Raw genomic sequence first — 27,435 nt, 5'->3', positions numbered from 1 at the left:
AAAAAAAAAATATATATATATATATATATATTTACAAAGGATTTCTTGATTCAGAATATCTAACAGGCCAAAATTCAAGTTAAAAAGTTTTAATTACCTGATAAATGACATCTTGGAAAAGGACTGGAAAAGTAAGTGCTGCATCTTCTAGCTCATTTAAACTACAGTGTACTAGTGTTTCATCCTTAAAATAAAAAGCACATATTGAATGAACTAAGATACTGAGATATTTCAAATGATAATTGTATGTATTCATGATCACCAAAAACATTTATTAAAGCATCCTTTAATACATGACTTTCATGTTTATAACACCTTCCTGTGCGTGCATGGCACAGTAGTCAGGGGCTGGGTTTTCTAAGCCACTGGTTCTCCGGTGGTGGCCACTAGGACAGCATGTGGCATCGGCGTTATCTGGGGACCGCCAATGAGAAATGAAAGATCCCCAGCTCTTCTGATAACTCAAATTCAGCAAGGAGCAGAGAGCGGAGCTCAGCAGTCTGTGCTCCAGTAAATCTTTCAGGGGTTAGGGTGATAGGGCGAGTCTGAGAATCACTGTTCTCAGTCCTGCAATTGCCCACTTTCTGTTAAACCACATATGTACTTTCTTCTTATTATTATTTTTACAACTCAGCAAGAGAAGTTTAGCATCTAATTATTTAAAAATATATATCTATAGCTCCTTATCTGTAAACTAAATTAGCGGTTAATCAAGACTTCTCATCTTTGATTACCAAACCCTCTTTTCTCATTGTGAGGAAAGGAAAGTGAGGATCATTCATCTAAGGTATGTGTAAATATCTGTACTTCTCAAATCCTGAAGGAAAAACAAGAGGGCTTCCACTTGCAGAAACTGACAACACTTTATGCTTAAAATGAATTAAAATGAAATACAAATGTTCACACCTTATGAATTCCATGTTTTATTAGCTGCAGTGTTTCTTTGAACCTAAAGTTAAACTCGGTGGAGGCAAAGAGCAAAAAATACTCTAGATATGCCTCATTTTCTTTTAATAGCATATTAGAATACACAAATTAAGATATTCTCTTAGTATCTTTTAAAAAGGTATTCTCTTTCCTATAATTGAATCATAACTAATTCTACTTCTTCATCTATAGCCTATCTAAATTTTGATCATTCTTCTTTATATACTTCTGTAAAATTACTCATTTATGCTCACCAATTCTTATCTTTCCTTCTCTTTTTACCCTTCATATTGGTTTAAAAATATTACGGCCAAGCTTGCTATCATGATATCAACTACTAACATAAAAATCTAGCAAAATCTTTTTCAGTTTCTCCACTAACTTGCATATCAAATCTTAATTACTCACACTCAGTTTCAATACTTTTCTTTCTTTTTTCCTACTTAATCCTCTAATACACATTAAATACTTAGGACTTCTGGATACCTAGCTTCTCTCTTTGGCTAGGCAAAGGCTAAGGTGCTGAACTCTCAGAACTGTCCATGTTAGTCAAGATTTAAAAGAATAACCTTTTCATAAGATAAGAAACAAATTAATGAGAACTAAACTACATCTCCAATTATAGGTTACTAGTAACAAAGACTAAATAGTAAAATGTTTTCCAACACTACTTAATGAATTGCTAATATCAAGAAATTGCTGGCAGATGTAAATAATGGTGACTATATATTAAATTTGGTTAGGAAAAGGTAAGAGATATTCAGTGTTCAAAGCTCTCTTGGTACCCTAAAATATAAATTTAAAATCACACCAAGAAAGCATACTAAAGGTCTTATTAGTCAACATTAAGAAGTCATGCTTTTGAGAGTCTATTAATAAAGTTATTGGTATGAGATAATATGCAAAAAAAAAAAACAAAACAAAACAGGAAAAGGAGTATGGTTTTGCATAAGGTTAACTCATCAAGACCCAGGTCCTCAGAGGGACATGACTGTGGTCTCCCTAAACTGAACTCTAGGCATGAAATTATAATTAACTGGAAGATTAAAAAACAAAACAAAAGGTATAGGAGTGTTGGAAAAATAATTGAATTTAAATAGCAAAGTAGCAACAGTGTGGGGAGAGAAAAAAAGAAGCCTAATTTATTTTCAAAAGGTACTGGATACCAGTGCAATGGGAGGAGGCCCTGGCATTAGATGGCGCTTAAAGGAAAACCATTTCAGGGCACCTAAGACAAGCTACTACAGTCAATGTGTGTGTGAGGTGGCTCACTCTCTTGGATTCTTTTAGATATTTTGGCTAATATTTTTTAATAAGAATTTAACTCCTTTATTTTTCCTAACTCTAGAAACAATATACTTACCAAGTCTAAAACTAGGGAGAATTCTGGTGTGCTTCTTGTCTTCAATGGAAGAGCGGGCTTCCTATTTAGTTGTTCTTCTGTCAGTGGTGGAACATGTTTGATGAAATAATAGCTATAAATCAAATTTTAAGAAAATGTCAACATTTCTATTTTTTGTAAATATAAAACATCTTATTAAACTCAGCCCATCTTTAAGTTTTAATTAAATAATACATATTTAACCTAGTAAACCAAAATTATAAAACATGTAAGTAAAACTGAAAATTAGTATTTCAGTAACTCAGTAGAAGTATTAATACCTACAGGTAAGATGCTCCTTGCACTATACCATTCAGCCACCCCTGTACACATGTACTTTCTTTCCGTCCCAAGAGGAAAAGGAAAAAAAAAAACTCACGGGTCAAATACTTCCCAGTCTTCTTCATAGGTGGCCTCTGCGTGGGCGGATGAATATCCACTATCTGGTGTTACTGGTGCTATTTAATAAAGGGAAAAACAAAATGATGTTTTTACTCAATGATTCCATGAAGTATACATATTTACTGCTTTTATTAAGATTGTCCTGAAGCCCTGTGCATTTTAGGTTAAAGATAAGACAGAAATAATTTGTAATTATTATTACAAACATACATTATTATTATTATGTAATATACAATAATATATATTATATAAATATAATATACAAATAATATCTAATAAATTATTATAATTATTATTATTATGTAATCATTACAAATTATAACAAATTATTATTAATAATTTAAAAGTAACTTGATTAACACAGAGATCTAACTCTGGATCCAAAGGAAAAAAATACCATTACAGACAAAGTGGCAAGCTGTATCATGGCTAACAAAATTTAAATCCCTAACAACTAAGAGAAAATTTACTACTTATTATTAGGAAACTACATGCCACAAAATTTCCATTTCTAACTGAATGATGTTTGTATGTATAAGAAGAATTTCATGGTGCTCTTATAGCAGTAATACTTCACAAAGTACACTGTACATACAGGCAGTCAATATATATGCTGAGATTTCCCTGGTGGTGCAGGGGTTAAGAATCTGCTTTTCAATGCAGGAAATGCAGGTTCAATCCCTGGTCAGGGAACTAACATCTTGCAACTATTAAGCCTGTGCGCCGCAACTAAGAACTGACACAGCCAAAAATTAAACATTAATATGTGTATGTGTGTGCTGAAAAAAAGACTCGAAGGTAGTTTCAACTTAAGATCCATGAACAGTCTTTAAAGAGGTCCACAAACTCCTAAAGACTTATACAGGATCTCAAGGGTTAGGAAACGATGCTCTACATAGAAATCAGCGCTTTAGATGACCCATTATTTTACTTCTCACTTACAAGTAATTTAAAAATAATCAAGGAAAAATTCTATAAAATGCAATCAATTGATAGAGCTTCAGAAATTACGTTGAGAATTTTCTAATATTTATAACTTAAATTCAATGAGACGACAAAGATGACCTACAAGCTAAACAGGTAATGTCTCAAAGATGAAAGTTTAAGGTGGGCTAGAGACTGAGTGTTTTTGTTTCCCCAAAATTCATGTACTGAAATCTAATCCTCAAAGTGATGGTGTCTGGAGATGAAGTCTTTGGGAAGTCATTAGGTCATGAGAGTGGAGCCCTCATGGACGAGATCAATGACCTTAAAAAGAGACACCCCAAAGAGCTCACACAGCTTCTGGCAGATGAGGACACAGCAAGAAGACGGCTGTCTATGAACCAGAAAGCAGATCTTTACCAGACACTGAATCTGTTGGGGTTTTGGTCTTAGATTTCCTAAACTCCTGAACTATGAGATATATTTGTTGTTTGTATGTCACCTAGTCTAACGGTAGTCTGTTATTACAATAGCCTGAAAGAACTAATGGGCCGCAGCAGAAATCGCTGTGAGCTACCTACAGGGATGGAATGCTGGTGGTTGAGTCACTAAGTCGTGTCCGACTCGTGCGACCCCATAGACTGCATGTGGCCTGCTAGGCTCCTCTGTCCACGGGATTCTCCAGGCAAGAACAGTGGAGTGGTTGTCATTTCCTTCTCCAGGGGATCTTACCGACCTAGGAATTAACCTGGGTCGCCTGCATCACAGGCAGATTCTTAACCGACTGAGCTATGAGGGAAGCCCCAGGAATGGAATACTGGTGGATAATAGCCTTTCAGGACAAAAACTTTTTTTTTTTTTTAAACTATTTTCATGTATTAATACCTTCTCAGAGTCAATACAGTGTGTATGCTCAATAAATGACAACAGATGTAAGGCAGAATTTTGTTCACCTCCAACAACTTTATGCCAGTTAATGGTTCATAAGCACAAAGGGACAAAAAGGAAAACACACCTTCTGCCACTTTACTGCTTCACGTTCTTATTACCCGCAGAAAAAGGGGGAGAGGGAGGATTCATAGTATTCAAACACCTCATGCTAAAGCATTTTTCACATTTCATCTCAGTCTCCAAAGCTCTAAATTATTATTGCCATTTTAAAGCTAATAAAACCACCTCAGAGAGCTCAGGTTATCTAAAGTCACACAGCTACGTAAACGGTGCAGCCAGCCTCCTTCCTTCTTGCTCTCTTTGGCGACCTTCCTGAAGCTGAGGGAAAGCCACGCTTCTGCCACTCATGCTCATCTTTTAAGGTCAGCAGGACTTTCACTTGTTTTCCTCTCCTAATCCTCCCAAAGGAACTGCAACATGCCACCTCCACATTTCGCTCATTTATTTGTAACAGCACTCACCACACTGTGTAGTAATTTTTGTGTATACCTGGCTCATCTATTAAATCATATACTCTTCAGGGTCAATGAGCATATCTTATTCATCTTTATAAACAGTGTCCATCACAAAAAGCAGGTGTTCAATTATACAAGTGTTAAAGGAACAAATAATGAATGGGAAATGGAGTAAATCTTACTATTCCCCACTAGAAACTAAAGTTTTAGAAATCCCTTCTGTCGCCATAGTTGTCAGAAAAAATAAGTACAAAGGTTAATAAAGAACCACAAAAACAGAAAAATGTCAAACAAAAAGTCAAGAGCCTTGGCTTCAGTCTGTATCTTATCATTCACAAGCCTGTAACATGGGGGAAAGCAATCAGCATTAAATGACGGGTCAACATTAAGGTCATCTACAAGTCTTATCCACCCAGGAATAAATTATGTGCATAATTCATGCTGATTTGCTTGTTAAGTTCAGTATTACTCTTAAGTTAGGTAATATATGCTGACCCCACATGGTTCTATATTTCCAACTGGCTCAGGGACCTACCAGTTATGGTAGGCCTTTCAAGGGATCCAGACTGGGCTGCAAAGTCTGTATACAGAAAGACCCGAGAACAGAAGTTTCTTCTTTGGGGATGTTATCCATATATGAAACAAATCTGAAGGTATGAGATTACCTCTACACAGGAACTTCAGATCTTAAGTAAAACTCATGCATTTCTAATAAATATGTTCATAAATGTAAGCATATTATTTTGTTAGCTGTGTTAGATTTAGATTGGTACGAATAATTAAACTGTAAGTGACTAAAATGGTAAAATAACCTTTAAAAAATTCAATTTCAAAATGACTAGATTTGGGAGGAAACGCTTTATTTCCAATTTTAATTTTATTAATTTCAAGGAAGAAAAATTTATGCATTTAATCTGCCTATTTAAGAAAAAATATGAAGTACTGCATTTTTACAAACTATTTATGAAAATGTATAAGAAAAAAAATATTTTTCACCTGTAAGGGGTGGTATATCACGATTAACTGTTTCCTCTGCTTCTTCTAAACCATTATTTATTGATGGCCTCACTTGAACCGCTTGATTTGAGTAAGCTGCTCCATTAGCTGATGTAGTAGTACTGGTAGTGATCTCATCCACCTGTTCCATATCAAGCTGCTTTACTATCTCCTCAGCTTCCACAGCCTGTCCTGGGGAATCGGATCCTGATGTTCCTGAAATTATGATTCAGTGTACATTAATCATTACTTAACAGCTCATAGTGGGAGAGGAAAGACAGAGACAAATTTAAAATGAGTAATAAATAAGCTTTAGAGACAAATGCACAGTATAGTGAATATAGACAACACTACTGAAATCATCAAACCTGCTAAGAGATTAGAAGTCAATTAATCCAACCACTAAAAAAATAATTATATAATATAATAGCACATGCTAATCATCACTATGATGATCATAGTTCAGTTCAGTTGCTCAGTCGTGTCCAACTCTTTGTGACCCCATGAACCGCAGCACGCCAGGCCTCCCTGTCCATCACCAGCTCCTGGAGTTTACCCAGACTCATGTCCATCGAGTCGGTGATGCCATCCAACCGTCTCATTCTCTGTCGTCCCCTTCTCCTCCTGCCCTCAATCTTTCTCAGCATCAGGGTCTTTCCCAATGAGTCAACTCTTCACATCAGGTGGCCAAAGTACTGGAGTTTCAGCTTCAACATCAGTCCTTCCAATGAACACCCAGGACTGGTCTCCTTTAGGATGGACTGGTTGGATCTCCTTGCAGTCCAAGGGACTCTCACGTCTCCAACACCACAGTTCAAAAGCATCAATTCTTCGGCGCTCAGCTTTATGGTCCAACTCTCACATCCATACATGACTACTGGAAAAACCATAGCCTTGACTAGATGGATCTTTATCAGCAAAGTAATATCTCTGCCTTTTAATATGCTATCTAAGGTTAGTCATAGCTTTTCTTCCAAGGAGCAAGCGTCTTTTAATTTTATGGCTACAGTCACCATCTGCAGTGATTTGGGAGCCCCCCAAAATAAAGTCTCTCACTGTTTCCATTGTTTCCCCATCTATTTGCCATGAAGTGATGGGACTGGATGCCATGATCTTAGTTTTCTGAATGTTGAGTTTTAAGCTAGCTGATTGTGTAATCAGCTGATGATCACAGGACAATATATAAATTGTAAGATCAACACATTGTACAACTTGAAATTTTCACAATGTTATATGTCAGATATATTTAATAAAAATAAAAATTCATCAATATTTAGAAAAACTAACTGGAACAGAAACAAAGCCAAGGACACCATTATTCAGTGAGTCTTCACTGGACATTTCAAACAATAAGGAATAAAGACTATTATAAGCTAGAGTGGTATTTGTGAACAGTTTTTCTTAAGAGTAGCTTAAGCTATTTCAAATAGCTTAGAAATACCCATGTATAGTTAAATGAGTCAATTCAGAACTTTAAAATATTTTATTGATATAATTAACTGATTTAATACTTTATATAATGAAATGTGATTACCAACTGAGCATTAGCTAAAACCTCTATCCTGCCACATAATTATTTCTTTTTTGTGGTAAGAACATTTACGATCTAGTCTCTTAGCAACTTTGAAGTATCAATATATACTGTTGACTTCTGAACAACACAGGGGCTGGAGGCACTGAACCCCATGCAGTCAGAAACCTGAGAATAATTTTACAGTGAGCCCTGTGCATCCACAGTTCCAAATCCTCAGATTCAACCAACCAGACTGTGTACTACTGTAGTATTTATATTGAAAACAATCCTTGTATAAGTGGACCTATACAGTTCAAACCCATGTTGTTCAAGGGTCAAGTGTAATACAGTATTGCTGACCACAGAACTTCTTTTCATTAAAGTAAGTGTTGTTTATTAAGGGCCTACTACATGTTGGGCAATACACACATACACACTTTTCCACTATCCTCAAACAGCTTCTGATTTTTTAAAACTAGAGATAGTTCTCCAAAAATGAGTCAACTGTTTCCGTAACCATAAGAAGCTTTTTATTCCAAGGTACAGGAACAATTTCTCAACAAGATTCCACCTCGTTAACAAAGAAGTCAACTTCCTCGTTACGTTCATCCATCACTGAGACGAACCTGCTGCCCAGTCTTTCTCCCACTGTGGACTGACCGACCCCAACTCTCCATTTCCTTCTGGAATCCTCCAAGTATCATTTTCAACAACAAAATGAACCTCCAGTAACTCTCAACTTTCTCAAAGAATATTCTTTCTCCCTCCACTGCCTTAATTTTAACCTCTTTCAAAAAAAAAGTCTCTCTTCCTATTACCCTTCCCTGAAAGCTGTGTGCTGTCTCATACTTGTTACTCAATCAGAATTCATCTACCTCCATTGCTGCTGCCAGATCACTGGTTTTTCCCTAATGTGTAAAAATGTTTGCTCCTCTGAGACTGATGTCACCTGACTACCCAATTCTTCTCTTATCCCCGGTGCTGTCACCTACCACCTACTGCCAGCATCCTCTTAATCACAGAGCAATCTAACACCTAGCTACAAGTTTACTGCTCTATTAAATACCTATAGAGTTGTTGTTATAGGAGATGTCAGCGACTCATCCAATAACCAACCTCAAAGGTCTTGCCCTCTTCGGCTCTATCTACCCTTGTGATGCTCTTTAGTAGTTACTACCATGGCCACAGCCTGGACACTATCACTGAGAAACCATTCCCCTCTGAAACCTAAAATTCAAATAATTAATCTCCTACAACAACCTCCTCATCTTCTAATTAGCGTCTCTCTCATGTATTTCTATTACATGTGATCTTCATGTCTGATAAAAACCAGTCTCTTTATCCAAACGCACCTCTCAGTGGCTTCCTCCCCACCTGCCTCACCTAGTTAGCCTTCATGCTGCATCGTTGAAACCACTCTCATGCCAGCAGCCTCTGTCCTTGCTTCCTTGTCTTTCCACTGTCATTCACCATAGAAATCCCTCTTGAATCAATCTGACAGATTTCTCAGGCACTAGACCCAGCCTGGGATAGGCAACAATACAATTATAAATAAATTTTGAAAAGAAATGTCTAGGGTATATTGGGTTAAATTCAAAGGTAGGGTTTTTTGGGGGGTGGTTTTTTTCTTTTGGCTGCACCGTGAGGTATGTGGAATTTTAGTTTCCCAACCAGAGATCAAACCCATGTCCTCTGCTTCAGAAGCATGGAATCATACCACTGGACTGCCAGGGAAGTCCCTAAATGTAGTTTTTTGTTTTGTTTCTAGTCTAAGACTTCACAGTCCTTTAACGTGCTAATACATTTTTATGCCCGTACAGTATCTTGATTTTATAGTGTACACTGTGCCTTTTAAAAACTGCTTTATCATCCAGAAACATAATTCAAATTAGAATTTAAATAATCAGGCAACAAGTATTTAATGGCTATTTCCCATGAGCCGAATAATACATCAAACAACATGGTAGATGCAAAAATAAAGACACTACCTCTTACCCTCAAATAATTTCATGTATGAAATTAAATACTAATATTAGAAAAGATAGGACATCAGAAAATATTTGAAAAATATGTTGAGAAGGCCATTTTTTTGCCAAGGCATTATACAATGGAAATCTTAAATTCATTTGAATTAGGGTAGTTTTACTGTTTGTCTAAACTGAGGATTCTTAGAGGTGGGAAAAAAACCAAGCAAAGGATAATAAAAATAAATTGTATTACAAAAAATAACCTGGTCTCAATCCACTTAAAATATTCAACAAATTCTACTTTACTGATCTCTAGAATACAGAAAATGCTTCTCAGTTCTCTCCTGTACACACTCTAAAGATGTAAAAGTCATTCCAACACATAAAAAATAATACTTTCCATTCAGCCCTAAGTTTATCATCTAGCTTTTCAGCTAGTTAAAGCAGAGCTCATTAACTTACACAAAATTAAACATAACCTACATTTATTTCAGTCACTACAAAAAATAAAGTACATTTTAGAAACTCTGTATTTTTAATGAAGCTGAAAACAAACATAAGATGCTAACAAAAATATGCCAAAAAAAAAAAAAAAAAAAAAACAGACCTTTTAAAAAACCAGGAAAACAATTTTTAAGCCCAAATTATGGTTAATGATTTATATTTACCATTTTTATTTGCTGGTGAAAAAAAGTTGAAGACAGGAGAAAATATGGTCCCCAACAATGTGGTCCTTGGAGGACTGCCAGAGGAGGGGTTATCTTCCAATTTTCCGTTTTGTTTTACATGCTGATTTGTCATTTCATAACTACCAGCTTCTAAGAAAGAAACAAAAGAAAAAAGTTGCAATCTAGAAAACATAACTTTCACAAATGTGTTCTAAACCATTAAGAAACTTTTTCCCTCAAAATAATGAAAATTGATTAACATTGATTTTTAAAACCTTATTGTTTAAAGAAATCTTGAGTTAAGTCACTTGCAAATCAAATGATCTTTATAATAAGTTTATTTATAATGCTTTGTAAATGCTAAATTTACTGAGTTTTTACAAAGCAGATTTATATCTGGAATTATATAGTCTGGAAGTCTTAAATTCAACATTGTTTAAAAGAAAATGAAATAAACTCTTTGTAAGTAAAGCAAGCAAGTTACACTATGAAAAACATAAATGTAAGATTCTGCCTTGGCTTATTTACATTTTGGGATGCTGTCTACTTCACAAAATTTACCCTCTATGTCTAACAAATAACAGCTAAAAAATAGAGGCAACCAGTTTTACTGAAAAAGACTACACATATAGCAGTGTCAAATGTTACTTATGGATACTGCAGCACCATTTCAGAGTACTTAGGAAGAACAGCCAGTGTTTTCCCTAAGTTTCTTATAAATAAAAAATTTAATGGGTTTTGGGAAAACGTAAGTTGGAAATGTTTAAATAAATCATCCTCAACCCTCCACAACTTTACCACATTTCTTTTCTTCTTTCTTTGCTAGAGAACTGTTAACTTGTGTATCCCTTTTCTCCCTGATGGTCAATTCTAGAGATAAATCACTGCATTAAGAGGAAAGAAGTTGAGAAAAAAAAAATCATAAAAAAACGAGGAAAGAGACTGAGGAATTATTACTACTGTTGTGTTTAAAATCGCATTGGTTAAAAGGCAGCACTCCATGCTCTAAAGTGCTATTCACGCTTTCTCTGCTTGTCCATCTTGTTCCACTCCTTTTTGATGCTGAGGAGCTTGTCAGCTCCTCAAAGGTACTGACCTAGAAGAGGGTTTATAAACAGTAACACTACTGGCTCTGGGCTGGGTAATTCTGTGTTATGGGATGTCCTGTGCACCGCATGATGTTTAACAGTATCCTGACCTTTACCTGCTAGATGCAAGAAGCAACCTCTCCACAGGCTGCGGCAAACCAAAAGGCCTCCAGACACTGAAAAATGTCCATTGGCGGACAGAGACACCCCTACTTGAGAAACACTGACCTGAGAGCTCCAAGCCGCCTCTGAGCTTTAAAATTTCATAATCCAGAAACAAATTCTTTATACACATTTCAAAAAATTTATTATATCATTCATAACATATTATATATAACATATATTATTCATATATATTATTATTCATAATAAAAATTATTACTGCTTTAAGAAATTTCATATATATTTTCCTGCCAAACAGTATAAAGCTAGTTGCTCTGCCTTTAACTGTCACTTTAGCTCATCAAAGTAGATGTGTATATTAGGAAGGTAAATTTCTATTTACTTCATGCTATTCATACTTAATACAAAGATTATAAAAAGGCAGAAATGGCTCAAAGTAGATTTTTTTAAAACAGAGAAAAAACATATCAAGTGATCTCTGCTTAAAAGCAACAGGTAAACATTAACAAACCTCCATTTACTTGACTTTTCCGTCTTACTCGAGATATCTGTTTGTTAGGCTTTTCTCCTGCTCTTGGTGTTGATGTGATCAAATTATTATCTATATCACGTTCAATTCTACTCCGTTTTGAAGGATTTTCTCTCTCTTCCTTAAGATATAAGAGGAAAAAACATGCATTGAACAGAGTCATTCTGCTGGATAGGTCACATCTTTTGGGGCCACTCTACGCAACTTCCTGGATCTTAGTTCCCCAATCAGGAACTGAACCTAGGCCACAGTGATGCAAGCGCCAAGTCCTAACCACTGGGCCACCAGGGAATTCTCTACATGTCACACACTTTTAAAATGATAAAATGTGTTCACTACATTATTTACAACAGCCAATGTTATCTGTTATCAACTGATGGACACTTAGGTTGTGTCCATATCTTGGCTATTAGAGATAATGCAGTGAATATAGATGCATGTACACAAACAACGGAATATTATTCAGCCATAAAAAAATGAACTCCTGTCACTAGTGACAACATGGATGAACCTAACAGGCATTTCATTAAGTAAAAAAAGTCAGACAGAGAAAGACTTATACCATATGATCTCACTTACATGTGGAATTAAAAACCAAGAACAAATGAAAAACACCAAGCTCACAGAGGGCAGACTGGCGGTTGCCAGAGGCAGGGGGATGGGGATGAAGGAAGTGGATGACAAGCATCATCAAAGGGTACAGAGGGTGATAAAATACTGCGAGTCACCGTGACACAGCGCACAGCATGGCGACCACGCGTGCACACTGCACTGCACACGTGAAAGCTGCCGTTACAACACCATGGTGTAAAGTTAAAAAATAAGATAAAATAAATTTTAAAAAAAAGAGTAAAGCTTCAAAGTTTTGATCACAAGAAAAATTCTGTAACCAAGAATGGTGACAGATATTAATTCGACTTATTGTGGTGATCATTTTGCAATATATAAAAATACTGAGTCAGGCTATATGCCTGAAACTAATATATGTCACTTCTCTCAGATTTTTAAGAAGATAAAATATGTTGTAAAAGCTTTATTCTCTTTTCTTCGTATCAAGGAGAAACAAACAGAAATATCTAACAACAGAAGAAAACAGAAAAAAATCTGACAAGAGTCATGAAAGTATTCATTAATGTCATTATACTACACAAACACCTCACAATTACTCACAAGAACAGGGGTCATTTCCTCGAGTGAGCCCCACCGGAATCTGCTGGCATATTACATATAACCAAACATGACATAAAAATAACAGGGCTTGTCCACCGCTGTCCATCTAATGCCAACCTCAATCTTCAAAAGGTCCCAATCAACACTAAGGAGTCTATTCTTTAACAAAGTTCTCTATTAGTTTCCTTATGTGGGGGGCAAATCTACATTACCAGTTTACACTATTTTGTAATACAGAGTTACGATCAGATGAGTCGCTCAGTCGTGTCCGACTCTTTGGGACCCCATGAATCGCAGCACGCCAGGCCTCCCAGAGTTCACTCAGACTCACGTCCATCGAGTCAGTGATGCCATCCAGCCATATCTCACCCTCTGTCGTCCCCTTCTCCTCCTGCCCCCAATCCCCCCCAGCATCAGAGTCTTTTCCAATGAGTCAACTCTTCGCATGACGTGGCCAAAGTACTGGAGTTTCAGCTTTAGCATCAGTCCTTCCAAAGAAATCCCAGGGCTGATCTCCTTCAGAATGGACTGGTTGGATCTCCTTGCAGTCCAAGGGACTCTCAAGAGTCTTCTCCACAGAGTTATGATAGTTTGACTTAAAGATTTTCTGACTTTTACAAGTCAGAATGTGAAAGCAACTGTGCTTCGGAGTCTGTTTTGGAGTCTGTTTTTTCCCCTGACCAGCAACATGCAGGCACTCCGCTCTCATGTGATGCTGGGCTATAGCCAGCCACTTGATCACGATCACTCACAACATTCTGTATCCATACAGCCATTTTCACTTTCAGTACAGTATTCAGTAAGTCAAATAAGATATTCAACACTTAAAAAGTGTTACAAGCATGTTAAAGGTAGGCTAGGATAAGCTATGATGTCAGGCAGCTGCTGCTAAGTCGCTTCAGTCGTGTCCGACTCTGTGCAACCCCACAGACATCAGCCCACCAGGCTCCCCTGTCCCTGGGATTCTCCAGGCAAGAACACTGGAGTGGGTTGCCATTTCCTTCTCCAATGCATGAAGGTGAAAAGTGAAAGTGAAGTCACTCAGTCGTGTCCGACTCAGCAACCCCATGGACTGCAGCCTACCTGGCTCCTCCGTCCATGGATTTTCCAGGCAAGAACACTGGAGTGGGTGCCATCGCCTTCTCCGGATGTCAGGTAGGTTAAGTGTACTAAGTGCGTTTTCAGCTTACATTTTCAATTTACAATGGGTTTATCAGGACATAACCCCACCATAAATTAAGGAAGATCTGTATTACCGACTAAAATAGTATACTCCATGCAATAACCTGAATTTTTTCCATCTGTACCTCCATTTTTTTGTCATTAGTACAATTCTTCCAGTCATCTCCTACATGAGCAATTTTCTTACATTACTGTAATACTGGCCTATAATTTCTTGCTGTTTCAATGAAAGTACCTGAAATCTTCTGTTAAGGATTAGATTTTTCCACAGCAAATAATAATATACTATTGTGCATTTTCTAACAGTTGAATATTATTTTACTGTCTCCGAAACAAACTTTGGTATTGCAAATAGCCAAAATTACAATTCCACAATTCCCTATCTGGATCAAAATGAAAAAAGATAATACTGCAAATATCACTCAATATAGAATTTTACTTTTCTCACCAGTTTCTCTAATTTTAGGTAAGTTCACCAAGACAATCTCCTTAGCACAAAATACTGTGTCAGTGACCCACAATGTAATTCCTCTACTGTTTACTATTCCCCTGCACTTAAAAATGACAACCAGGAAGCCTCGAATCCGAAACACTGGGTCTTCATTACAGAGGGGCTCTTATCATAAAGTCCTCAAGAACAGAAATAATGCTGCAAAGCCTTATTACACTTACTACTCTAAGCTACAGCATTTTCTTGAAGAAGTCTCTTAGTACATCTGCTATAATGTAAATACATACATGCATTCCTGGAAAATTTTCACTCTGCAACCCTGAAAATAACAAGGTTTATGGGGAAAAATGGGTCCACGAGGGTAGAGAAGGGTACATGGGAGGCAGATCAGCCAAAGCCCCTGTAAATCTGTAACCACAGCACTAAGAAAACCAATGATGGGGACTTCCAGAAATGACCTGCACGCCCCAGGTGAGCAGCTAAGAGCAGCTAAAATGCCACCTCAGAGTTTAATAAAAGGGATTTAAAACAGAAGTAAAAACAAAGGTTTATGGGAGCTGAAAAGTGGAGCTTTAAGGCAGGAAGACTGCAAACACGGACACGAAAGGAAATGCAAACTGCCAGATGAGGACAGGAGTCCATGACAGACCAGGGGGCTACATCTCCAGGAGAGAGTCCCTGATACAGGTCACTAGTTTTAATTAAAAACTGTGTGTAGGATAAAATTCCACCACCATTATACAGGATTCCCTTGTCCAGTTTAGAAAAAATCATACATAAACCAAAACCCACTCATGTTATATTGAAACTATCTCCCTATTTAACAATATAAATCAACATTAACGTATAAGAGCTAACAGACATCCCCGGCAGCTCAGTGGTAAAGAATCCACCTGCAACGAAGGAGATGAGAGTTCGATCCCTGGGTCGGGAAGATCCCCTGGAGAAGGAAATGGCAACTCACTCCAGGATTCTTGCCTGGGAAATCCCACGGACAGAGGAGCCTGGTGGGCTACAGTCCATGGGGTTGCAAAAGAGCCAGACACGACTGAGTGACTAAACAACAGCACATAAGCTAACTGTTAGTGTGGAGGTACCACACACACAGCAGAAACAGCTATACTGTGGTCAGTTGAGAATACATTCAAATACTTCAGTTTACATCTCTAAAGAGAAATAGAAAACTATTAAGATCAGGGTTAAACTTCTGCAGTCACTGACAATAATATTCTATTCTTCAGAATAAAGCATTTAAATGTCTGATGAAGCTTCAATTCTGAAATTTGTCACCAAATCCTCATCTTTTTTAAACACTCATGTATATAATTTGGGGGCATTTTTGGATATAGGATGCGTTTTAGAAGAGGAACTAGGAAAAATAACATTTCTACATTACTGTACAGGTTATTTAAAAATTTTTTAATAACCCTACGATGTCTTTTCTGGAATCTTCATTTTTCAAAGCTGCCTCTAAGACATGCTTTTAAGGGGAAAGCTTGGGAAGGTAGCATTCTTAAATCTCTGAATCCCAAAGGAAATACAGAGAACTAAAGAAGCAACAAAAACCCAAGAGCACATTTATAACAAAACCAGGAAACAAGGTTTCTCCCCCAACTCCAAGCAGATGAGGACAAACCAACAGCTGTAATACTGAAGGAATCATCTTTATCAGTGCTGGAGAAAGCAAAGCAATGCAACACAGAACGGGACCCATCTGAGGCCAGGAGAAGCCACCCCAAATCGCCAACACGGTAGGTATTCAGTGGAGAGCACGGCAGGCCAGTCTGACGACAGCAGATGAAACGGGGTAGAGGACACTGCTGCTCAATCCAATAGCAAAGGGATCCACAACTGAAATGGGAGCAGTGTAGCTCCTAGGAACTCTTGACACCGACCAACTACAGCTCTCTTCAGAACAGAGCTGCATATGAAGGGAAACTGCTAGGAATGGAATCGAAATTTCATTGCAAAAAAAGGCACAACAGAAAAGCAAAGAAAAGTTCCAGATGAACAATGAATAGGGATAAAGAAGGCTTCCTAGGTGGCTCAGTGGTAAAGAATCCACCTGCCAAGCAAGAGACTCAGGTTCAATCCCTGGGTCAGGAAGATCCCCTGGAAAAGGAAATGGCAACCCACTCCAGTATTCTTGCCTGGAGAATTCCATGGACAGAGGAGCCTGGCAGGCTACAGTCCATGGGGTTGCAAAAGAGTCAGACACAACTTATCAACTAAACAAAAACAAACAGGAATAAACATATAGCAAAACTCGAAACGCAATCATTGTATTTTTAACACTATTCAAAAACAACAAAATTGATTAGAAAAGATACCCCGAACCATACAATCTTCTAAAAATTTAGAAAAACTCATGTAAGAATGAGAGAAAAGAAAGCATAGATCTCAAATTCCACACAAAATCATTGTAATAAAATGTTGCTTAGTAGCTAAGTCTGTCCTCCTCTTTTGCAACTCCATGGACTGTAGCTGCCAGACTCCTCTGTCCATGGGATTTCCCAGGCAAGAATACTGGAGTGGGTTGCCATTTCCTTCTCCAGGGACCTTCCCAACCCAGGGATCCAACCTGTGTCTCCTGCATTTGCAGGCAGATTCTTTACCACTGAGGTACCTGGGAAGCCCATAATAAAACACAGGAGAAGTAAAAGAAAGCATCTCGGAAAAATATGCGTGAGAGAGCCTTCCCTGGCTGTCCAGTAGTTAAGATTGCATGTTTCCACTGTAAGGGGTGGGGGGCTGATCCCTGGTCAAGAAACTAAGAGCCCTGTGGTGCAAACTCCCCCCAAAATGCATTAAGAGAACAGATTAAAATTAGATCTTTATTTCAAAAAAGACAAATAACATTAAGAAAGTGATATGACACATACATCAGAGTTAGAAAAAACTCACTAATGAAAAGACAGAACAAAATAGAAATAAAAGAGAAAAATATTTTAGAAATAAAGACTAGGATAGACATAAAAGTTAGTAAATAGGATAGACTATGTGCCTTTATGAGAATTAGACGGTAAAATAGAGGGGAGGGGAGGTTAAGACATCAAAATGTAACAAATACTGAGGAAGATCCGACAGACAGAAAACAGTAAGTGGTCCCTGAGCAGGAAGCCAGAGCCAAGAACAAGGCGGAAGAATGAGCATCATGAAATTTTCCTCAAATGAAACATCTGAAATTACATACTCAAAGAGTACACGGGCCTTTTTTTTTTTTGGTCTGTGTGACTCAGCTTCACAGTCCTTGAAGTCCCCACCAGGGACTGAATCGGGCTCACAGCAGGGAGGGCTCAGTTCTCACCTAAGCACTGGGCTGCGGGGCTCTGAGAGTGCACCGTTGGACCACAGCCGTAAACCCAGAAAAACGACAAGACAGGCCCTAAACTTACCACAAGTTAAAGAAAAAAATCCTTTGGAGAACAAGGAAAAATGTTCGTTTAAAAAGAGAAAATTAAAAAAAAAAAAAAAAATTAAAAAAAAAATTAAAAAAAAAAAAAAAAGAGAAAATTAGACTGTCATCAAACTTTGAAAGCAGTGCATTTAATGCTGGAAGAAAATGGAATAACACTTTTAAAAATCAAGAAGAGAAACTGTGAGACAAGGATATCATATGCAGTAAAAGTGGTTTTAAAGCACAGAACTCAGAATATTGTTTCTGTGTCTGCTTCATGTGGCATCTACCAAAAAATGACTACAGACAACAACCAGAGGACTGGGGAAAGCATTAAACACGCTGAACGCACACAGGACCTGTGCAAGATGAACGAGGGTTAGAGATCACGTGTAATGGCTACAGGCTCAGAACATATACACGACAGTAAAAACTGGTAAGAGATATAAATTTTAAAAATTGTTCACTTTAAAGACATTCTGAGTAAAGCTGACAGAATTCATTTTTAGCTGGTAAGAAATAACAAATGAAGTTATCTAGGCATAAAAGAAATAATACCAGATGGGATTCTAAATCTGCAATAAGGAATGGATACCACTAAGGCAAACATGAGTAAATTCAAAAGATCTTTGTGTTCAATAGTTCTAATATGGTCTTTCTAGCTGTCTTCAACACTGATACCTGCTACAATCTCTGCAGCCTCATTATAATCCAATAAAGTATTCTCAAGTCTCCGAGCTGCTTCTCTCTCTCTCTACATATATATATGGAAACACAATAAAGGTACTCTCATTGCTTTGCAATATTATTAAATTTGGTCTTCAAAATTTACTCTAAAGTTATTTTAGAATTTAGTAATTCTTTAAATAAAATTTATAATTTATAATTAAGAATGGATTACTGGGTTGAAAAAGGGAGCTGGGCGATCTGTGATTTCAATCCACCACTCTTAGTGATGAAACTGACATAAACTTCTATAGCTCATGAAAGGAGGAAATACACTCCAAGGGTACTAAATACAACTGTAAATCACAAATGAAAATAAGATAAAGTTAGTGTCCCTTTGGCTTCAAAATTGTCTTATGCAACAGAACATATTCAAATAGAATTATAGTGCCAATTCAGTTGCACTGTCGTTTGAGAACAATCATTCAGTTTTTAAAAAAGAAACTATTTTAGATGTACAGGATGAAATCTTTAAAAGCCAAAATAGTTATAGCCTTTCAAACTTAAATTGCAAAACCCAATGAGGTGTCTCAGAAACAAAGTTGGTTATATTGCTTTGGCTGAAAAAAGGTATATACTTATGAGAGACTTACAAACTCTTACACAGTAGTTAGTGCTGAAAACCTACTAAGTCAGTAAAGGAAACAAGCAGAGACTTTCCTGGTGGTCCAGTGATTAAGAGTCCATCTGCCAATGCAGGAAACTGGTTCGATACTGATCCGGGAAGATCCCATGTGCCGTGGAGCAACTAATCTCCTCGGCCACAACAACTGAGCTCTACAGCCTGTGCTCTACAAGAGGAGAAGCCACCGCAATGAGAAGCCCAAGAGCCGCAACAGAGACTGGCCCCTCCTGCCACAACCAGAGAAAGCCTGCACGCAGCACCATCAAACATAGACAGACAGACTAGCAGGCAAGTAAGAAAGAAAGAAACAGACGTTTCCACTTTCTAGTGATAAAGTAAATCACTGGGAGACTTAACTGTGAACACAGAAAATGAGCTAACACTGGTATGTGACTTGTACTTGTCTGCTGCTTCAGTCGTGTCCGACTCTGTGCGACCCCACAGATGGCAGCCCACGAGGCTCCCCGGTCCCTGGGATTCTCCAGGCAAGAACACTGGAGTGGGTTGCCATTTCCTTCTCCAATGCATGAAAGTGGAAAGTGAAAGGGAAAAAAAAATTTTTTTTTAAAAAAAGAAAAGTGAAAGGGAAGTCGCTCAGTCTTGTCCGACCCTTCGCGACCCCATGGACTGCAGCGCACCAGGCTCCTCAATCCATGGGATTTTCCAGGCAAGAGTGCTGGAGTAGGGTGCCATTGCCTTCTCCGTATCTGATACTAGTATCAACTAATCATCAAAGATCTTCTTTACCATGAATGCACGGTAACAAACACAAGTGAATTAATTTTTTGCATCTCAGTTTATCCTGGAACAACCGTGTCAATGTCTGTGATGACTATTTTGTGATGCAAAATAAAAAAAAAAGGTTTATGATTACTGCCACCTTAGCACAAATCAAAACGTGGACATCCAAAGTTATTTTATTTTTCACAGCCATGCACTTGCATGGGGGAAAAAAGTCAGCTACACTTAAGAATGTCCCTGATGAAGCTGTAAAATTAATTAAATCTCAACCCTTACATACGTGTTAAATCCTACATGACAAGATGGGAAGCACACAAACGCTTCTCCTGCACACTGTGCTTCCACAGTCGTCTTGAGGAAAAGCATCTGACTGACTGTTGAGTTGTAAGCTGAATTAGATCACTTTTTTTGATCACTTCTCGGCCTTTTGGCTAAGATCAAGTGTAGATCACTTTTTCTGATAGAAAACTATCTTCACTTGAAGCAGTTTATTTTCTGAAAAATGAACAAAGCAACTCAAGAAAAAACTAATACATTTTGTTGCGAACAATAAAATTTGAGCATTCAGCTAAAAACTGGGATTTTAGGAAACCTGGACAACGCACTGTAAGACTCAAGAGTTTCCCAATATTGTTCTATTGAGATCAGTGGGGTTGTTCAGAAATGTGATTTCTAAACATTAAATAAATAATGAAATATGTCAATATGGATACATATGTGGAAGATTTACATAATAAAGCAAACCATTATTTTCCCAACCAAAAAAACAGTACATGATGTTACAAAATCAGATGTAGGTAAAAAGATTCATTGCAAGTACAAGACAGACCAATAAAAAGATCACTGTCGAGCTTTCTTTCAAAGTCAATATTGGAACAAGAACTTAAGATACCACACCACTTGTCAAGTTTTGGTATAAAATCTGCAATTATCTAAAAAGCATATTAAAAGACTCTTTCGTTTTCTAAATACATGTATAATTTTCTTTTTGTGTGTCAATGATAACCACAAACTACGTTCTGTGAAGCGACCGTTAAAGAGGTCTATGGGGCTTCCTTGGTGGTCCAGCGGTTAAGAAACCTGCCTTGCAATGCGAGGGACACCGGTTCGATCCCTGGTTGCAAAGCACCACAGCTGATGAGCCCGAGCCCTACAGCCCACAAAGGGCGACTACTGAAGCCCTCGCGCCTGAGGCTGGAGTCTGTGCTCCTCAACAGAGGAAGCCCTGCAGTGAGAAGCCCACACAACTGGAGGGTGGCCAGCCCGTCGCAGCCGGAGGAGGCCCCTGCATGGCCATAACGAGCCAGCACAGCCAAAAATAAACTTTAAAAGAGAGAAAATGTTAAAGGAAAAAGGGGTTTATAAAACTGTAAATATTGTCCTGTTTCCCACTAATTCCCTTTTTCTTTAGCAAATAGTTAAAATATTAATTGTACCAACATCAACATGTAATGGGTTTAGAATTAAAATTTTGATATTTTCAAAATTCCTCAGTTAGTATCTAATGAGATATAGATAGATATTATCCCCATAAACAAAAAGTTCTTTAGGGTTTCTAATAATTTATAAGATGGTAAAGGATCCTAAGTTCAAAAAGTGTAAGAACCACTTGCTTAAGAGGGACCACTAATGAATTCACAAGACAAAATGTAAAAATTCACTCCCAATAAATGGGGAGAAAATTTGACCTGGAAGGGAAAGCTGCCAAGTGGCAGTCAAAGGGTACAGAGTTTCTTTAGGGGAGTATATAAATGGTTTAAAATTAACTGTGGTAATGACTGCATAACTCTGTGCATATATTAAAGCCTACTGAATTGGGCGAGTTTTACGCCATGTAAATCATATCTCCATAATGTTACACTATATGTATCTATCATATAATCTAACAATATCAATCTTAGTTATTCACCCAGGTTTAACATAAACAAATGTCCACACATGGATTCAAAACAGAAACATTCACAGCAACTTCGTTCACAACAGCCAAAACCCAGAAATATCTCAAGTGGCTAACAAGTCACGGTATGTGGTGCGTGCGTGCCAAGTCACTTCAGTCGTGTCCGTCGCTTTTCGATCCTATGGACGGCAGCCGGCCAGGGTCCCCTGTCCACGGGATTCTCCAGGCAAGAACACCGGAGTGGGTTGCCATGCCCTCCTCCAGGGGATCTTCCCGACCCAGGGACTGAACTTGCAGGATGTCTACTGCATTAGCAGGAAGGCTCTTTACCACTAGCACCACCTGGGAAGTCCTGTGGTATGTGGTATACTCACACAATAGAATACTGTTTGGGGCACAGGAGAGAGAAGGGGTAAATTACAGATACATGCAGGAACACAAATGAATCTAAAAACTTTACGATGAATGAAGGAAGCAAGACATGTTATATGCATAGTAACTTTAGGGAAGACTTATACAATCTATAATAACAGAAGATCAATGGTTGTCTAGGATGATGCTGAGATGGTCTGCAATACTCCAAGGATACTTTTTAGTCATGGGTGTATAATTCTGTTAAAATTCATGAAAACATATAATTTAAATCAGTGTGTCTTACTATGTTTCATTATACCCCATAAAATTAATTGTTAAAAAGTCAACGGAGATAAAGTACAATTCTTTTTTTTTTTTAAAGTAGAATCCTAAAGATAACTAGTTCATCAAAAAGAAGGCAAGATGAAACAGAGTAAAAAATAACAAATGGGATAAATACAGAATAAATTACAGGATGGGAAACTAAAGCGTCTGCCTACAGTGCGGGAGACCCGGGTTCGATCCCTGGGTCAGGAAGATCCCCTGGAGAAGGAAATGGCACCCCACTCCAGTATTCGTGCCTGGAAAATCCCATGGACGGAGGAGATTGGTTGGCTACTGTCCATGGGGTCACAAAGAGTCGGACACGACTGAGCGACTTCACTATCACTCACTATTAATAACTACATTAAATGTAAACAGACTAAACAAGCCAATTTAAATACAAACACATAGGGTGGGGAAAGGTGTATCAGGCAAATGATAAGAAAGAAAGCTGTGTGGTTTTATCAATATCAGGCCAAGTAAATCTCAAGGCAAACAGTAGCACCAGAGATGAGAGACATTTCACAGTGGTGGAAACTTACACCCAACACTCACAAACGTGTACGCCCCTAACAAGAGAGCTTCACAACACACGCAGTGAGAGCTGACAGAACGGAAGGTGGAGAGTTCATAATTAAGAGACGGAGACTTAAAAGAAGACACAGAGTATTTGAATACTATCAAACTATCTGATTAACTGATATTTACAGAACTGTACTAATCAATTCCAGAATGTGCATATTTTTTTCAAACACATGGGACATTTACCAAAATAGTCCATATGTTAAAAAAGACACCAAAGAAGTGAAGTCATACGGTACATGTTCTTAGGTCACAATAATATTAAATTAGATATAAACAATTAAAAGATATCTAATAAATGCCCAAATATCTGATCTGACAATTAAATAACGTATTTCTAAATAATCCATGGACCAAAAGGTAATAAAAATACAGTCAGAATGTATGGGAAAGCAGTATTTTGAAACTGCATAGCTGTAAGTATTTGAATTAGAAAAAAACTGAAGTGTAGTATTACTGATCTAAGCAAGGGGCTGGGAAACTACAGTACAAACGCCAAGCCTAACACATTGTTTTCGTATGACCAGCAAACCAAAAGTAGTTTTTATATTTTAATATGGTGGTAGGGGGAGGTGGGAATCAAACAAATGACGCTATTTTATGACTCATGAAAACTGCATGAAAATCAAATATCAACAACCAAAGTCATACTCATTCATTTATGCATTATCTACAATGGGAGAGTCGAGTAGTAACTGCAATTTCAGACAAGACAGTCTGCAAAGACTTAAATATTACTTATCTGAAATATTTACAGAAAAAGTTTACTAATTCCTAATCTAAGTTCTCGCTTGTATAAGCTGGAAAAGTAAGAGTAAACCAAACATAAAGTAGAAAGAAATATTAAAAATAACAAGTAGAAATCAAATAGACAGTGGAAAGAAAAGAGAAAATGTACAAAGGCAGATGTTGGTTCTTTGAAAAAGTAATAAAACTGATAAAGCTCCAGTTGCAAAGGGATCAAAACAAAAATAAATTGTTCACATCAGGAGTGAAAAGAAGAACATCATTATAGATCCTACAGAGATTATTAGGTTAATAGAGAAATACTGCAAAGACTTTATATCTAATAACTTGACAACTTCAACGAATAGACAGATTCCCTGGAAAACACGTATGACCAAAATTCAAACAGAAACAGAAAAGCTGAAGAAGTTCATGTGTGTTAAAGAGATCAAATTTATAGTGAAATTACCACAAAGAAATCCAAGTCACAGTCCAAAAATCCCTCTCCAGAATTCACCACTGAATTCTACTAATAATTTAAGGTTGAGACAATACTCCGTCACTACAAGCTCTTTCAGAAACAGAGAAGCAGACGGACAGTTCCTGGGTCATGATCTGATGCATAACTCTGACCCTCAGAATCTCAAAAGTATTACAAATCAAAACTACAGACCAAACCCTCATGAGCACAGACACAAAACATCTTTAAGAACAACAACAAAACACGGCAGCAAACTGTATCCAGCCATACAAGTTTAATTTTCAGTTAAAAAAATTCATGTTCTACTCCACATTAAAAGAGCAAAATCTGGAGAACATCTCAATCCAATATAATAAAATCTTACAGCAAACTAGGAACAGAAGGGAACTTCCTCAAACAGACAGAAGATAACTATGACAGACATACATACCTAATGTAAACAAACTCTCTTCCCCTAAGACCAGTAACAAGACAAATGTTTGCTTTTACCACTTCGACTAAATGTCCTAGAGGTCCTAACCAATGCAATAATGAAGAAAAAGAAATACAAGGTCTAGAAATCAGAAAAGGAAATCATATCTGGTATATAATATGATTATATATGTATAAAACCCTATGAAATCTTAAAGACTAGAATGATTAAGTAAACCTAGCAATTTTACACAGTATCCCAGTCAACACAGAAAAATTAATTATATTTATATATATTACAACAAACAAAATAAAAACTTTAAATGTATTATATCATTTAAAACAGCACCATAAAACATCAAATACCTGAGAACAGACCTAATTAGTATGTGTAACACCCTCACATTAGCACAAAAAAATTAAAAACACTTATATTAACACTGAGATACATCATGATCACGAACTGGCAGACTCAATACAGCTAAGACGTACAGTCTCACCAAATGATATATACATATGATACAGTATTATAATCCCAGTAGGTTTTCTTTGGAGAAATAGACAAGCTAATTCTAAAACTGACATGTAAGTATAAGGGATCTAAAATAGTATTTAAAATGCTATCTTTTATCTCAGTATCTTAAATACAGTGGTGTTGTCTTTTTCAAAATTTGGGTAGGGGTTGGCAGCTAGTGTTTATTGAGTATCAGGTACTTTACAACCATCATTTGGTATTTTACAGATTAAAAAAAAACTTAGGCTCAATGAATTTAGACAACTTACAATGTTAATTATAACAATAATGACTATAATAAATAGCTTGTCCAAGATTAGAAAAATTAAAAGCAAGTATCACAGTCAATCACCCGTCGCTGGGCACTGCTGTGTGCCCCGTGTCATTCTCAGCGCTTCCAGTTAACACGCTCTTACAAACACTTAAGCTTTCAAACCACATGACGTTGTTACTAGCATCTCTGTATTACAGGAGAGGAAACTGAGAGTTAAATAACTCAGTTAAATAAGCACAGGAGAGTTAAATAACTCGGCCAGGGTTACACAGCTTTCACCAGCAACACTGGCACTGAAACTGATGCGCCTGGTTTCAGACCCTGAGCCCGTGACTGCTGTGCACGACTGCCTCTCCAACAAGGGACAAGCTGGGATCTAACCCAGGTACAATTCGACTGTCTCAAAGCAGTCACATGGTATCTTCATAGCATCACCTACCTTATGTAAGGACTGAAAATTCTCTTGATGAAAGAAACAAAGAACTGAGTCTTTCTATGCTACTGACTTGGTCATTTATTTATATTCTATCAAAGTTGAAGCTTATTTTGTCTAGGAAAAACCTTTACCCTCGTATTTTTTCATGAATCATCATCCTCTGTCTTCAGTTTTTCTGACTGGGTGACAGACTACTCTTATTTCTACAAGGGTCTTTTTTAAATCCAAGTTAGTTCGAAAATTTCTTATGCAGCCACTGGCTTCTTTGGTTCCTTTTCTTTCTCTTCTTTTGAACTTTTAAAAGTATATGGTTAAAATGGAACTTTATAGACAGGTCTTGCTTTCTCTTTTGAGCTGTCTTCTTTCTCAGGTGTCTGATATTGCTCTCATGCTTGTCTTATGACTCTGGCTTTTTGAAACTTGGTCTCTGAATATCAACTAGGCTTTCTGCTCTTCTTTACTGTTATGATTTCTAGTTTGAAGTAACAGTTGAAACTGGACATGGAACAACACATTGGTTCCAAATAGGAAAAGGAGTACATCAAGGCTGTAGATTGTTACCCTGCTTATTTAACTTATATGCAGAGCACATCATGAGAAACACTGGGCTGGAAGAAGCACAAGCTGGAATCAAGGTTGCCAGGAGAAATATCAATAACCTCAGATATGCAGATGACACCACTCTATGGCAGAAAGTGAAGAGGAACTAAAAAGCCTCTTGATGAAAGTGAAAGAGGAGAGTGAAAAAGTTGGCTTAAAGCTCAACATTCAGAAAACTAAGATCATGGCATCCAGTCCCATCACTTCATGGCAAATAGATGGGGAAACAGTGGAAACAGTGGCTGACTTTATTTCTGGGGGCTCCAAAATCACTGCAGATGGTGACTGCAGCTGTGAAATTAAAAGATGCTTACTCCTTGGAAGGAAAGTTATGACCAACCTAGACAGCATATTAAAAAGCAGAGACATTACTTTGCCAACAAAGGTCCGTCTAGTCAAGCTTATGGTTTTTCCAGTAGTCGTGTATGGATGTGAAAGTTGGACTATAAAGAAAGCTGAGTGCCAAAGAATTGATGCTTTTGAACTGTGGTGTTGGAGAAGACTCTTGAGAGTCCCTTGGACTGCAAGAGATCTAACCAGTCCATTCTAAAGGAGATCAGTCCTGGGTGTTCATTGGAAGGACTGATGTTGAAGTTGAAACTCCAATACTTTGGCCACCT

General features: G+C 37.4%; 1 protein-coding gene across 3 annotated transcripts in view; it reads right to left on the bottom strand.

Moving 5' to 3' along the window:
- The window catches only part of CTDSPL2 (CTD (carboxy-terminal domain, RNA polymerase II, polypeptide A) small phosphatase like 2), a 75,746-nt gene that overhangs the window by 20,744 nt on the left and 27,567 nt on the right, over positions 1-27,435 (bottom strand). For 2 of the 3 annotated variants that reach the window (XM_010845186.1, XM_010845187.1), the window contains exons 3-8: positions 11,907-12,045; positions 10,185-10,334; positions 6,037-6,252; positions 2,688-2,766; positions 2,291-2,402; positions 98-184 (exon numbers count right to left, since the gene is read on the bottom strand). In XM_010845186.1, coding sequence (XP_010843488.1) covers positions 98-184; positions 2,291-2,402; positions 2,688-2,766; positions 6,037-6,252; positions 10,185-10,334; positions 11,907-12,045 — 783 coding nt within the window. The remainder of the gene's footprint in view (positions 1-97; positions 185-2,290; positions 2,403-2,687; positions 2,767-6,036; positions 6,253-10,184; positions 10,335-11,906; positions 12,046-27,435) is intronic. The other variant, XM_010845188.1, reaches the window with a different exon arrangement.

This window comes from Bison bison, unplaced genomic scaffold, assembly GCF_000754665.1.
Source record: "Bison bison bison isolate TAMUID 2011002044 unplaced genomic scaffold, Bison_UMD1.0 scf7180017864213, whole genome shotgun sequence".
NCBI classification, from domain to species: domain Eukaryota; kingdom Metazoa; phylum Chordata; class Mammalia; order Artiodactyla; family Bovidae; genus Bison; species Bison bison.
This window is presented reverse-complemented; position numbering and strand designations above follow the sequence as displayed.